The following is a 15,271-nucleotide window of genomic DNA, read 5'->3' as shown; positions in this document are numbered from 1 at the left end:
CACCAATGCCCTCAAAAATGGTTTTGTATCACCTACACTTGTGGACCTTATACAGGTCAAGGCTTGTTACGGCATTGAGATATATTACAATGGATATTTATCACTCACAATTCTCTTGTTTCTCTAGTTAAAAACCGAATTGTAATGTGCATTAATATTATCTTTCAAGTTACAATATTAAAGTATTTAAAGGGCTATACTGGAAGTATGTTCACACCTCATATCCAGTGGTTTACGGAGTTTTATCACTGAAGATTCCTCACCCAGGACCACTTGTGGGCTTGTCTGGGGGGACGTGGGGAACTTTTTTTTGAGCAATTGTCACTTTTCTGAGTGAATAATTGCGAAAGCTTCCCAACGTGATATTAAAACTACTGCACAGTACTGCAAAAATACAATATTGAAATACTAATGTGGAATCATTATCAGTTAGGAGGGAAATGTTCAGAATGCGGAGAAACACGTGTGAAGACAAAAAAATATAAATAATAAACTTGCAGTATGGGTAAAGCCCCATATCACGCCAAAAAGGGCAGAAAGCAATTTTGTACCTTCTTTTCCCAACAGAAAATCCAGAAAGTGGTACGTGTAGGCCACTCCAGTGTGTGTTTCCACTTGGGCTTTCCTGAGCGTCGAATAGATCTTTCCTGGAGCTTCTTCCGAACCACGCGGCTTGGGCAGCTTACAGCCCATGTCTGCACACTTACAGACCTACACACACACACAATCAGAGAGAGAAAAAGAGTGTCAGAGCCAAAGATAGAGATGAATGAATATGTATAATTTGCTCAAGATATTCATTTATTCATTGGTGCATTGATTCACCTGATTGTCTTGCCAGTACAATTACTAATTGCCATGCTAACCAAGTTTGATTGACATTCAAATTGAAACAGAGCATAAATATGCAGAACAGAAGGGTATAAGCGCAGGCAAATGAGTTCAGACACTTGCTGTCATGTGCACACGCATAATGAGGCAAAGTAGATTTTCTGGAACTTAATCTCACTTCTATTCCCAACACAAACACTCACAGGCCTGACACTTCACCTGCAGCTACCCCGTGTTCCTGCCAACACACACACATGGGGAGACACACACACACACACACACACACACACACGTTCACGACCAGGTTCCCAGCATCAGCTATCAGATAACTGCGACAGAGGAAATCATATTTGATCAGGGAGGCCAGATCCAATTATGGAGTGGAATTGAGCGTGAGGCTGGTGAATTAGCGTGTGGCTAATTCTAATGACTGTTACATCTCCAGCGCCAGGCCGCGACAAACATCAGCCTAACACAAGGTGACAGCAGTGCCGCCACCGGGCTAACAAGAGTCCAGCTACCGTACATGGTGGCTAGCTGCCTACACACGTTCACAAAAGGTGTAAGGAGGCAGAACAGGTAAAACCAACAGCTAAAATTAAGAGCACAGTCTAACAGGGAGGAACTTTCTGAAACAGCTGAACAAATAAACCTACTGGCTCCATGGATAAGGCCAGGTATATAGAGGGCTATAGAGGGGTATAAAAGCCGTAGTACTGAGCTGTGGAGCAGTGGAACTGTGTTATCTGGAATGATAGAGCTCCATCCAATACTTCTGTGTTGGATAACTTGGTTATTATCTTAAGTAATCAACATCCTGACCTCTAACTTACACTAAACTGTTGGAAAGGAAAGTAATGTAATAAGCAGAAGTGTCGTGTTACAAAATAAACCAATCACACGACCCCACACGCAGCACTGGGAGAGGATAGCTTCCACTCCTGCAGATGAATAGTCTTAAAGTGAACTCCAGACAACTAAATTCAGAAGGACAATTTTTTTGGAGATCAGGACTCTGGACAGCTCCCAGGTGTAAATCAGGAAGGTGAGATAAGAGGTGCTGCTTCAATAAGATTTAAACAGTATGTCCAAAAACTAATAAACAAATTGTCTCCATTGCAATCAATCAAGACATGTCTGAGGTCTGAATTTGCACTTTATAAAAAGTTCCACTGCTCCACAGCTCAATGCTTTGGGGCTCAAAAGTACACCTCTATCCCACACCTGGCATTAAACATGGTGCCAAAAGATTCAGGTTTGTTTATCTGCTCCAGAAAGTCTTATTCTATTGGCAGTACGACTTCTTTACATGGAATATAAACGAGCTGTGTGCATTTGTACACCTGTGTGAGAAAAATGGTGCAGCTTAAAGCTTAAGCAGCTGAATGAATTGTTTAGACACAAATATCTAAAAAAAACATTGTGCATTAAATATGTGTTGAATACACAGTATTTTACGGACTATAAGGCACACCGTATTTTAAGGTGCACTATCAATGAACATCTATTTTGGTCTATTTTTATACATAAGGCGCATCGAATTATAAAACGTATTTTAAGCGACACTAGTAAGGAACAGGGGTGTCGCCATGTTTCATGTTTCAACCTCGGCGCTGGAGAAACTTGACAAACTCCTTTATATAATGCTGCACTTCAGCAGAGTGGCTTTACTGCCACTTATAAATTGTGCCCGACTAACACAATTTATACATAAATTTACACACCAGAATATAAGGGGCACTGACGAATTTAGGGAAAAATAAAGGATTTTAAGTTCTCCTTATAGTGTGAAAAATTCAGTATGTGTGTTATTAGTAGGGGTGTCACGATTTTGATATTTCATCGAAATCGATCGAAATTATGTCATGGTCTCGAGCATCGAAGTCAAAAAGAGGATCAACGATCCCTCCCGCAAATGGCGCAGCGTGCTACGCAACATTCTCATCTTCTTAAAGAAAAACTTGAAAATATAAAAGTAACAGTTGTTTTGTGTAGCTTCAAATATGTTAATAGTTTTGGTACCTTAAGGAGCATCTTTCTCTCAGATAAAGTTAATAATATATCTTTGTTAAAGAAAAAAAAATTGTCATTCTCAGGGACCAAGTCTTATTTTTCATGTTTAACTGTTATAGTAGGATAGAGTTCAGTTTGTTAAGGCTCTAATTTTTCTATTATTTTTACATGTCTGTTCCTGTATTTTTTTATAATTTATTTTGTTATGTGCACACTGCTGCTACCAAAAAAAAGCCACTAGATGGCATTACATATATATCTAGTGCTGGACGATATGGCCAAAATTTATATCACGATATATTCCTTAATTTCGGTCGATACGATATAATTTCGATATCGATATAAATACTTTGAAGGCCTCAGAAAAGCTGCTAAGAATCCCTGCAATGGAAATCTGTACACTACTGTCTGAAATTTTAATTTAAGTCTTTAAAGCCTCCTCTCACAATAACTTTAGAAATACTTTAGAAATAAAAAATGGTCAGAACAAATCAATGCTCACTTTTATTTGCATGTAGCAAAATAAAAACATGACATCCCTGTCAAACACAAACCTATAACCTATATACATATTACCAATATAAATAACTTTACATTACAACAGAGGTAGAGCTTCTTATTTTTTTGTAAACATATTTAACAGATCAAAACAAAAGTGCTTCAACCAGAATAAGAAATACAAAAAGCCTTCATATACATAAAAGGAACATGATATCCCCGTTAAATAAGCAAACCTATAGGCTTTATCAACTATAAATAACTAGATTAGATACAACATAAACTACAAAAGTGTTTCAGCCAGAATAAGGAAGATATTGTGTGTAGTGAAACTACTTGAGGTGGAGGAACAGATGTATTACCGTTGCTAGTCGGCTTTACTCTCCGGCACAATTTGGAGCAAGCTGAAGGCTGAAGTTTATCAGACCTTTTTCTTCAGAACTATTTATTCTGTTTAATCACTTGTGGAAGCGTCAGGTGCACTCATAAACTTCAGCCTCGTATCATTCTGCTAGGTCTAGGGTCGGTTTTGCTTCATCGCGGGTGGATTTTAGGTACGGAGCGGAGCGGTGTGCAGCTGAGATCCGCTCGGTAAGGGTGGGTTTCGCTTTATCGGGGGTGGGTTTTAGGTGCGAAGAGGAGCGGAGCTGAGATCCGCTCGGTAAGGGTCAGTTTCGCTTCATCGCGGGCGGGTTTTAGGTGCGGAGCGGAGAGGAGCGGAGCTGAGATCCACTCGGTTAGGGTCAGTTTCGCTTCATCGCGGGCGGGTTTTAGGTGCGGAGCGGAGCTGAGATCCACTCGGTTAGGGTCAGTTTCGCTTCATCGCGGGCGGGTTTTAGGTGCGGAGCGGAGCCGAGATCCGCTTGGTTAGGGTTGGTTTCGCTTCATCGCGGGAGATTTTAGGTGCGGAGAGGAGAGGAGCCGACCCAGGTCTAGACTAGCCTAGCCTATCTGGCTACATGCCTGTATGATTGCGTCATCACGCACTGACGTAGCCCGGCTGTATTCAGCGCTGCAGTGAACTGACGCTGCTAAAAAACGCCTGTCTGTAAATAATACATATCGATATGCCACAAAAATGATTTCACCGTTATTGAAACATTTCTTATCGCGATAAATACCGATATCGAAATATTGTCCAGGCCTATATATATATCTTAATTAAATAATTTAAATTTCACCATTAGTGCCTAATGTGGTGTATTACAGATCACTTGTATCACTTTGCATCTATCAAGCCCACCTTTTAAAATAAGATATTGTAAATTTGATGAAATCAAACCAATGACTGACCAAAGACTAATCTAAAACAGACATAGTCCTCTCTGCTGTAAAAAAAAAAAGAAAATCGAATCGAGGATTTAGAGAATCGTGACACCCCTTATTATTATTATTATTAGTTTTATCTTTAATTACATGGACACAATATATCTTTACTAACAGTTTATTATAGTTATTATTATTTTATATTTATTATTATAGTTTAGTTTTTAAGTCATCAAATATTCACACAATAGAAAGTGCAACTGCACACACACACACACACACACACAAGCAGTGGAGTCAGATATGAGTGACAGGATGCAGTCTGTGTGATAGAGCGGCTGGTTTCAGAGAGGGCTGGGGGAAGAGATGGAGACGATTATAAGGATGATAAATATGAGGCAGATGCACTATCACTGGTGCACATTCACCTAAACTCCACTTCTGCTTACAGAGATACACAAACACAGACCTCTTATAGGAATATGTATAATGTTACCCTGAATTTGAAGACAATCCTGAGTTTGTATGCAGTGTTTAGTGAGATTATTACATTCACAAATATGCAATATGATTAGTATAATAGACTCACCTAAGCTTTGGATTATATTGATTGTTTACAACCAGACTGTTTTTAGCTGTTTTTTATTTATAGAATCTAAACCAATACAGAACACAAACACAACACGACTGTTCATGATACACTACACTAAGGCTGCAACTAATGATTAATTTGGTAGTCGACTAATCTGATGATTATTTTTTCGAGTAGTCAACGATTATTTCTGTCGTGTCCCTCATCTCTTAAGGCAACAGAAAAACAGCTAAGCATGAGCTTTAAAACCCATTCAAATGTCTAGAAGCTGTTTAAATGTGTAAAGTACTGATAATTAGTGAGTAAATATGTAAACTGTGTGAGTGAGCCATTTACCGCCAATTATCTCCCATTGCGCTTCTGTTTCCTGCACTTTGTGCAATTAATGATAAGTCCACAATAAAATTAGTAGTTGACAAATTTAAATAATCAACATTGTCAATTATATCGACTAATCTTTGCAGCTCTACACTACACCACCAGACTCCTGGTCACACATGCCACCATGCACATAACTCGCATTGCCTAGGAGATTTAGATGCCAACATGGTGCACCGGGTAAAGTGCTGGGTTGAGTAAAAGTGCAGGGTCAGGTAAAGTGTTTGTGCTGCTATTTGTGCAGAAGCAAAAAATAAAAAGTAAAAAATGAAGTGATGGGTCAGGTAATGTGCACTAAATGTTTGGCAACTGAAAATTATTGGCCAAAAAATACAGTGTATTGCAGAGTTTCTAAGCAAGTTAAATTTAGGGTTACAATTATGATAACAGTAATCAGACTAATTAGAGTTAATTAATAATACATATTTTTTGATATACTACTCATACTTACTTATAAGTAATGTCCAGAAAAATAAATAAATAATTAAAAACTAGGGGTGTCACGATTCTCTAAATCCTCGATTCGATTTCATTTTCGATTTGAGGGTCACGATTCGATTCGATTCTCGATTTTCTTGTTTTTTTTTTCTTGTTATTTTATGCCTCATAAAATTTAAATAATATATTTATTATTATTATTATTATAAATATTATAAATAGTATTATTATTATTTATTAAGATATATATGGTAATGCCATCTAGTGACTTTTTTTGGTAGCAACAGTGTGCACTATTAAAACAAGCAGTTTATCAGAGCTGTGTGTGGATGGCTGGTGAAACTGCTCACTTACATGAAGCTGCAGTTCTTCATCCAACCACTAGTCGGGGCTGCAGCAGCAGCACACCCGCTCTCTTCACTCAGTCACTACTTCAGTACAGCCCAGCCACGGGCTACAGAGCTCAGCCAGTCCGTTTTTACTGTTTCTGTAAACAAATAAAGGTTTTAACCCCACTAACCGGATAATACAGCTCACTACAGTTCATCTTTCAGCCCAAGCAGCTAACAGCAGCAGGTTAGAACAGCCAACACGGAGTCACTGCTCGGATTACATTATAAACAGGTCAGTTAGCGCGCTGCTAACCTCAGGATGTTTATAACTACGGAGTTTAGTGGACACACCACGGCCGCCAGGTAAGTCTTTTAAAGGCTACTGAAGACTATTAAAGGCTATTAGAGGTTATTGAAAGCATTATTGGGGGGCAGAAATCAGTACAGGCTGGTTAGATAAGTGATGTGGTGAAACTGTGACTAGCGCTGTCACAGTGATGTTTATTAACGTCATTAAAACAGATTTTGTCAGGTATTGTCTTATAAATATTTACACATAACTTATCTCTCTCCTGAAAAGCTTTTATTTTAGTCAGAAACACGCTTGTGTTTACTTGTTTTTCATGCTTCCTGCTTCTGTGCCGTTCAGACGCTTCTCTGCTTAGCTCTGCTATCTCTGCTATCTTTCATACTTTTCTTTATTTTCAGATATTTTCGAGCTACAGTGTCTGAGCTCATTATTTAGATTAGCACTAGCACTACCATATTTTGTTTCTTATTTTATTTTTTTTCTAGTTTCTTTTGGACATTTTATAGTAGAGCCATAGGCACAGGAATCAGAAAAGTTCCTGTAGAGTACTTAAGAAGAAATCTGCAAGATGCCTCCTTGTGTGGGTTCAGAGCACCTGTGCTGCCAGAACTGCTACAATCTTCTACAAAGAATGACTGTTTTGGAAACAAATTTTCGGTCCTTGTTATCAGAGTTTAAGGACTGGCATCTCTGCGCTGTTCGAGGACCAACGGAGTGTGGGAGTGCTGCCAGCGGACAACGGGCAGGGATTTTAACGGAGCAGCGAGCAGTGGAGACGAACAGAACTGGACCAGCAGATCATGTGGACATCCCTAATGTGAGTACAGCTGAAAGATATGGGCAAAACCAGCAATTTATCTGATATTTATCTGATGTGCTCCAGCAGTATGAGCCGAGCAGAACTCTCAGATCATCAGGAACTGCTCAGTTAGAGCCGCCTAAAGTAAAAACTAAACACGGAGAGGCAGCGTTTAGCTACTACGCTGCTCTTAAATGGAACCAGTTAACAGAGAGCATTAGAAGAGCCCCAACACTAAACATGTTTAAATCCAGACTGAAAACCTACATGTTTGATCAGGCCTTTAGCTCAGCTTAAAACACTGCAGCTCCGCCCACTTTTATTCTGTAACGGCACTTTTATATTATGTTTTATGTTTTATTCATGCTTTATTCTTATTAATTCCTTGTTGTTCTTTTACATGTTTTTAATTTAATTCTCTTTGTTTTAATCATGTTTTAATCAATCATGCTTTATTTTTATTTTAGTTTTTATTTCCATTTTTACTGTTAATCTTTTACATGTTTTTTTATTTTTATTTTTTATTTGATTTCTCTGTGTATTTTCTAATTTGTAAAGCACTTTGAATGACCGTTGTGTATGAAAGGTGCTATATAAATAAACTTGCCTTGCCTTGCCTTGCCTTGCCTTTATCTGAGAGAAAGATGTTTTTTTAATTCAGTGGAAAGCAACAGGTGTAGTCAATTATAAGTTTAAGATTTTTAATCCACCTCACTGTGATCTATAGTCAGTGTTCTCAAGTCACACTGACACACGCATTTCAGCGAGTTCACACGCTCTCACCTGCGCGCACCCACCCCTCCGTCAGATACAGATACAAAACCTGCGCGCCCAACCCCCGCCCCCCCTCCCCCGTTGGACAGATAAAAAACAGTGATCACACTCCCGCCGACACTCAAAACTTGAGAGCCCTGTCTATATTTCTATAAATCCGTTTTCAGTTTCTCCTCCGTGGTTGAAAGGCAGCTGTCTCTCACACAGCAGAACTGAGTGCGGGGCTGCGCTCATGCAGCGGCTCTCTATTTAAATGAATAGGATGCGCTGTGTTGGTGCCGCGCCATTTGCGTAGCGCGCTGCGCTATTTGCGTAGCGCGCGCGGGAGGGATCGTCGATCCTCTTTTTGACTTCGATACTCGAGACCATGACCTCATTTCGATTCGATTTCGATAAAATATCGAGATCGTGACACCCCTATTAAAAACCGTGGCTGAATAATGTATTCTTTTAAGTGAACTGAAGTGAATTCTTGGTGATGAGCTCAACTGCAGTCTGAAGTCAATCATAGCTCTTGAGGTTCTGGCTGAAGGGTTAAAGTAAAACTTAACGTGAAGCGATGCTGTCGCACATGTGTGCCACTTACAAAGGGTGAGACAATTCAGACAGACATCAGATACGGGTCACATTAAAAAGCTTGTGTGAACAGCCGAAACTAAATATTAGAAGGCAAGAAAATCAAATTTGGGCCACTTTAACCTGCTGTGTGAACGTAGCTTTAGCGATACGGTCTAAAAATGACATGGGGCATGAAAGGGCAGAGAAGAACAGAACGCTTGCCTCGCAGCTGTAACTTCCATCCATCCACCAATTAGACCTACATCCCTGATTATTCAACACTAAAACATTTCATTTTATTTTAACTGCAGATGACCATGGAATTGTGTTTTAGTTTATGTACTCAAACATGGGGCACTGAAACTTTTACACTTTAAAGACAAAAATATTAGGACAGCTGTTTATTCATTGTTTTTCTAAGAAACTTTTGCTAAGAAGTCCAGAAAATACTTTTCTACAAGATTTTGGTGAGATGTTGTGAGGATTTGATTGCATAAAAGCTGAATTACCACCCTACCTCGTCCCAAAAGTATTGGATAAAGCTTCATTTCAGAAAACACATTTCCACTGCTTCACAGCTCAATAGTGTGGCTTTATACCCCTCTAGCCCAAACCTGGCATTAAACATGCTGCCAATAGGTTCATGTTTGTTTATCCACTCCAGATATTTCTACTCTATTAGTATTACTTCTTTCTCTACAGGGACTATACAAGCTGTTTGTGTGTGTTGGTGCATTTGCACATCTGTGTCGGCAATGGATGCAACTTAAAAGTAGCTGAATGCATTAAATGGAAGTGTATTCAAGTGTCTACTAGGCCTGCAAGATATTGGACAAATTAAAAATGCAATATTAATACAGAATACAAGAATTTTCACCAGAAGTCATCAGAATTTAATGATCCAGTATGTAATAATATTAAAGATGAACCAGGAGTAAAATAAATGATACTAGACAGGTGGAATCTTTCCCTTATAGAGATGTTAGATGTTCTGAGTGTCTAAGCTGGTGAAATTTACACTTAATTAACAGTTTAACAGACAGACCATAGATCTCCAGAATCACAGTCTGTTGCTGACAAGCTTCTGACCCATTTTTAAACAGATCACAACCAACATGTGAATATAGGCGAGAACAAGATGTGATTAATTAATTTGTGTTAGTTTAGAGCACATAAGATGTTTAGTTTATATAAGATGTTCCGCTGATTTTGTTTATATTGAGATTAATAAAGCATCTACACATCTATTGGAATTAAATCATATTGGGTGAAATAAAAAAATATATACTGTCATATAAATAAAGAGTTAAATAGACCTTGGTGAAGGACCTTTCAAAGCAACACTCCAAAATCTTTATAACCCGTCTTATCTAAACAGTAAAGGCAGTTAGTTTAACAAAACAAGAATTACATTTTTTCTTCTCTCTAATTCAGAAGAAACAAAGAAGCAGGTTTCCCAATACTATATATATATATATATATATATATATATATATATATATATATATAGGACTTTACTTTAATTATCTACTTTTATACATCAGACTTTATACTGATTCATCTAAAAGAAAAACCTGAATATCATTGAAAAGTTACTTTATTTCAGGAATTCAGTTCAAAATGTAAAAAACTGTAAAAAATATTATATAGATGTATGAGCCAATCAAAACCCAAAAATCAGTGTCTCAGAAAATAAGATTATTATATAAGACCATTTGGTACTTTTGGCAGTGTGGGCAGTGTGCCAAGTCCTGCTGGAAAATGAAATCTGCATCTCCATAAAAGTTGTCAGTAGCAGAGGGAAGCATGAAGTGCTGTGAGATTTTAAAGGGAAAACAAAACTGCACTGACTTTAGACTTGATAATAAAACACAGTGGATCAACACCAGCAGATGACAGACATGACTCTCCAAACCATCTCTGATCATCAGTAAATTTTACATTTCATTTCTAAATCAAGGCACCAGAGTCTGGAGAAAGAGTGGTGTGCTGTGTCTCCAAAAGTGCCCAAACACAACAGATTACATATTTATACACTAAATATCAGTACTCTCCACGTTTAAACAACATGTGAACAATTAACATGCCTTTTAAATCTCATGTTTAACTGTTTTTCTGTTGTTTTTAGAGAAAGAGGTAATGGCAGAAATAATCGTTGACTACCGTATTTTTCGGGCTATAAGGCGCACTTAAAATACTTATTTTTTCCCAAAAATCGTCATTGCGCCTTATAATGCAGTGCGCCTTGTGTATGGATTTTGCTTGTGTTTACTGACCTCGATTTTTATGTGGTACACGGCGCTCTGTTGTGCAGAATTCCTCACCCACGCCAGAAAAAGATCCCCCTCTTGGGCTAGCGCGCGGTTACCTTTGACTGCCGTACTGCCTCTCGGCTGTGGCTCAGGGTAGCTAGTTTCCACTGTAGCTCCGTGGCCAGAACAAGGTGCCGGTAAACTTTCCTTTCCACCCGTTCTGGGGTAATAGCACAAACCGTTTCTTTTTAGCGCCCACTTCTAAGTAAAGTTAACCTCTTAACACGCGCTGGCCCACCGGCGGGCCAGAAATATTTAATATTTCATAACTGGCTGTGTTTCTGAATAGTTATGAACAGTTACAGGTTCAATATAGACATCCAATATACCATTTTAAAGCTTAGAATCTCTGCTTTTGAGCTATTTAGCCTATTTAGCGGAATATCCTTTCCGAAAATAAACATTTAGGGCGAAATATGCCTTGGTTATGATTTTAATAATTCATAACTCTCATATTTGCGTTTATCGTTCGTCCATATTTCATCGAATGCGGTCATGTCATACACCATTCGAACCGTCTGGCTCTCCGGATTCCAGAACTGTGCTTTTACTGTAGGATGTATGTTTCATGAATTAGAGCTGCGTCAGAGCGCATGTTTCCAGTAATAAAAGGCTCTCCTTTTGTCCGGGGTTAACCTCCGGTCACTGCCGCCACCCCCCGAACACACACCCGCGCTCAGCCACAGGTCCTACCTTCAAAACGCGTCCAGACTAAAGAGAATCCATCAATCCAGTCTCCTGTAATCCACAGTTATATCCAAACAGCGCTGGAAATCACTTCATCCAGAAATGAAACTTATCCAATCTTTATCTCTGTTTTAAAACCGTTTTATTCACCGAATTCGGCACAACACGCTATTATAGTCAGAAGCCTCGCGGAGTAATGCGGTACTTGCTGTGCTTTAACATAATATTATGGTCTGTCGGAGCGTTGTGGCTACCGTTGTCAGGAGCCTCGCGGAGTAATACGTACTTGCTGTGCTTCAACATAATATTATGGTCTGTCGGAGCGTTGCGGCTACCGTTGTCAGGAGCGTCGCGGAGTAATACGTACTTGCTGTGCTTCAACATAATATTATGGTCTGTCGGAGCGTTGCGGCTACCGTTGTCAGGAGCCTCGCGGAGTAATACGTACTTGCTGTGCTTCAACATAATATTATGGTCTGTCGGAGCGTTGCGGCTACCGTTGTCAGGAGCGTCGCGGAGTAATACGTACTTGCTGTGCTTCAACATAATATTATGGTCTGTCGGAGCGTTGCGGCTACCGTTGTCAGGAGCGTCGCGGAGTAATACGTACTTGCTGTGCTTGTTGATTTATTGCTCAGAGATGTTGTTATTTTTCACAGATATTGTGAAGGATTTATTGCTCAGAGTTATTGTTACTGATATAAATAAAGTTTCATTTAGTGCGCCTTATAATCCAGTGCGCCTTGTGTATGGACTAACACTAAAAATAGACTGTTCACTCATCGTGTGCCTTATAATACGGTGCGCCTTATAGTCCGAAAAATACGGTAATCGAAAAAATGATCAGATTAGTCGACTACCAAAATAATCATTAGTTGCAGCCCTATTGGAGAGCCATGTTTTCTTTCGTTTTTTTTTTTTAATGTAAATGTAATAGTTAAACTCTTTGCAATTTATTTAGGTAAAATATATTTTGTATTTTATAACACTGGATAAAATTGCATCCTAAATGTCTTTATACCTAATATTAAAAAAAAATAAAAAATAAAAATACACGCTCTGACTCAAACAGGTGAGAACACAACGAAACACCTCCAGGAAAGAAAGTGCGAGGAGCAAAGTGGAGCAAACAGGCGAGGCTAAGCTCTGGCAGGAGGTTCAGCGCTACTCTAGTGTATGTATATCTATTCAAGCATGCACACAAAAAAAGAGAAGCTCTAGATCAGCTACACTACATGATAAAATTCACACTCAGCTGGAGATTAAAACTGGACTATAAACTTTCAGCAGTGACTGAGAACAGCCGAGCATCCCTGCAAATGTGTAAATAGTGAACATACCTCTGGTGCTCTGCAGTAAAGCGCTGGCAGTCGTTTGAGGTCTCAGCCACCGATCGGTCACCCCTTCTATCCTCCCTGCCGACGCTCCTCCTGGTGTTTCCACCTCAGCGTTCTGCTCCGTCAGTGCAGAGAGGAGGCAGGTGAAGTCAGACTCCACTCCGTTCAGCGTGTCGTCTTTTCTGCCCAGCGATATAGGGGGGTGTGTAGGCAAGCCCCCTCCTCACTCACTCACCCTCTCACTTTCGCTCTGCATAACGGCAACGGCAGCCCACTCCAGCACCGCCAACCTGCTCCCTGCCTTAGACTGTGTTTTCTCATTCAACACACACACACACACACACACACACACACACACACACACACACCACGTGGAAAAACAGTTCAAAAGGTAGAAATATGGGGAAAGAAGATGAAGAAATACAGTATAAACTATATCAACTAGACAGATATTCATTTGTCTGGAAAAAAATGGATAGTGATCAACCAAGTATTCTGCAAGACATTATACTAAAGGATATTAGAGGGGAAAAAAAAACAAAAACCCTTAATTCCAAACAACATTATCAAAAACAATGTGATTAAAAAAAAAGTTCAATATATATTTTTAAAATTCTAATGTAACTGTAATTGATGGAAGATACAAAAATATATATTTAGGCTATTTAATGTAAATTAAATAAATAAATGAATACAAAAATAAGCCAAGAGATGCCAATTGTGCTCTCAGACTCTGTATAATATATATAACATATATATTTTATTCATTTAAAAAACTAAAACAATCCTTACCTTATTCAGCATTCCAAGTGTCAGACCAGAGCAGGGTGTCCCATTGCGTAAAGTTACAGGGCGGGCACCACACTGCGTAAAGTTACAGGGCGGGCACCACAATGCGTAAAGTTACAAGGCAGGCACCACACTGCGTAAAGTTACAGGGCGGGCACCACAATGCGTAAAGTTACAGGGCGGGCACCACAATGCGTAAAGTTACAGGGCGGGCACCACAATGCGTAAAGTTACAGGGCGGGCACCACACTGCGTAAAGTTACAGGGCGGGCACCACACTGCGTAAAGTTAGAGCGGGCACCGCATTGCGTAAAGTTACAGGGCGGGTACCACACTGCGTAAAGTTACAGGGCATGGCGTCTAAATGCGTAAAACTACAGAACAGGGTGCCAGATTGTGTAAAGTTACATAGTGGGGCATCTGAAATTTACAGAGTGGCGTTCCACCGCATAAAGTTACATTTTGAGGCGTCCCACCGCGTAAAGTTACAGTTTGAGGCTCCCACCACATAAAATTACAGACTGGGGCGTCTGACTGCGTAAAGTTACAGAGCGAGGCTTCTCACTCTGTAAAGTTACACACTGGGGCGTTCAACCATGTAAAGTTCCCGCTGCACTTTGTTGGTGGAAACATGAGGAACGGTTCAAAATTAGGTTCGCGAACCAGAACGGTGCCGGTTCCACGTCGGTGGAAAAGCATTAGAAGTGAGGCTTCTCGCCACGTTAAGTTACAGAGCGGTGCGTCTAACTGCGTAACGGTACAAGGCGGGGTTTACAACCGGGTAAAGTTACAGAGCGGGGCGTCCGATCAAGTGAAGTTGTAGATCAGGGTGTCCAACAACTGCCCACCATATCGGCGAAGTGTGGCCACTGAGTTTAATAAGGTGTTCACTGCATGGATGAATTAAATGTGGAGGGTAAGTTCTATCTGTGTTTCCAACACAAGTAAGGTCCCTATGATTGTCAGTCTGAACAAAGCCTAAAGCATCTCTTTTTAAATAAAATTGCAAGTGGTTTGCGTGCTCAGGCTGCTGGGAAGAGGATGACCCAGGTTACTGGGTTCTGTTGATGTCTGAGGGAGGTCGTACATGCAGGAGCTTCAGTCTGTGTGGGGGGCCGGTATTAAATTCATATTTTATGTGCAGCAGGCGAGACAGATGCATAATGCAGCAGTCTGCAAGAAGCTAGACAACAGTAAGGACACGGGACCCCCTCCTCAACACGCTGAATGTGAAACTACAGGAGACTTTACACATATTAATACTTACCATGTGGAATTTTCCAAAGTTAACCAGGGAACCTGTTTAAAAAAATGGACCTGGGCCACCAAAAATATGGGATTTAGTTAATTCAATTCA

At 39.8% G+C, this 15,271-nt stretch overlaps 1 protein-coding gene across 1 annotated transcript in view; it reads right to left on the bottom strand.

Moving 5' to 3' along the window:
* rftn1a (raftlin, lipid raft linker 1a) overlaps nucleotides 1–13,564 on the bottom strand; it is a 51,897-nt gene extending 38,333 nt beyond the window's left edge. The window contains exons 1-2 of the mRNA XM_022665314.2: nucleotides 13,129–13,564; nucleotides 552–711 (exon numbers count right to left, since the gene is read on the bottom strand). Coding sequence (XP_022521035.2) covers nucleotides 552–693 — 142 coding nt within the window. The 5' untranslated portion in view covers nucleotides 694–711; nucleotides 13,129–13,564. The remainder of the gene's footprint in view (nucleotides 1–551; nucleotides 712–13,128) is intronic.
* Nucleotides 13,565–15,271: the final 1,707 nt, after the last annotated feature.

The sequence above is a fragment of the Astyanax mexicanus genome, chromosome 3, assembly GCF_023375975.1.
Source record: "Astyanax mexicanus isolate ESR-SI-001 chromosome 3, AstMex3_surface, whole genome shotgun sequence".
Lineage (NCBI taxonomy): Eukaryota > Metazoa > Chordata > Actinopteri > Characiformes > Acestrorhamphidae > Astyanax > Astyanax mexicanus.
Note: the sequence above shows the minus strand (reverse complement) of the source record. Positions and strands in the feature narration are given on the sequence as shown.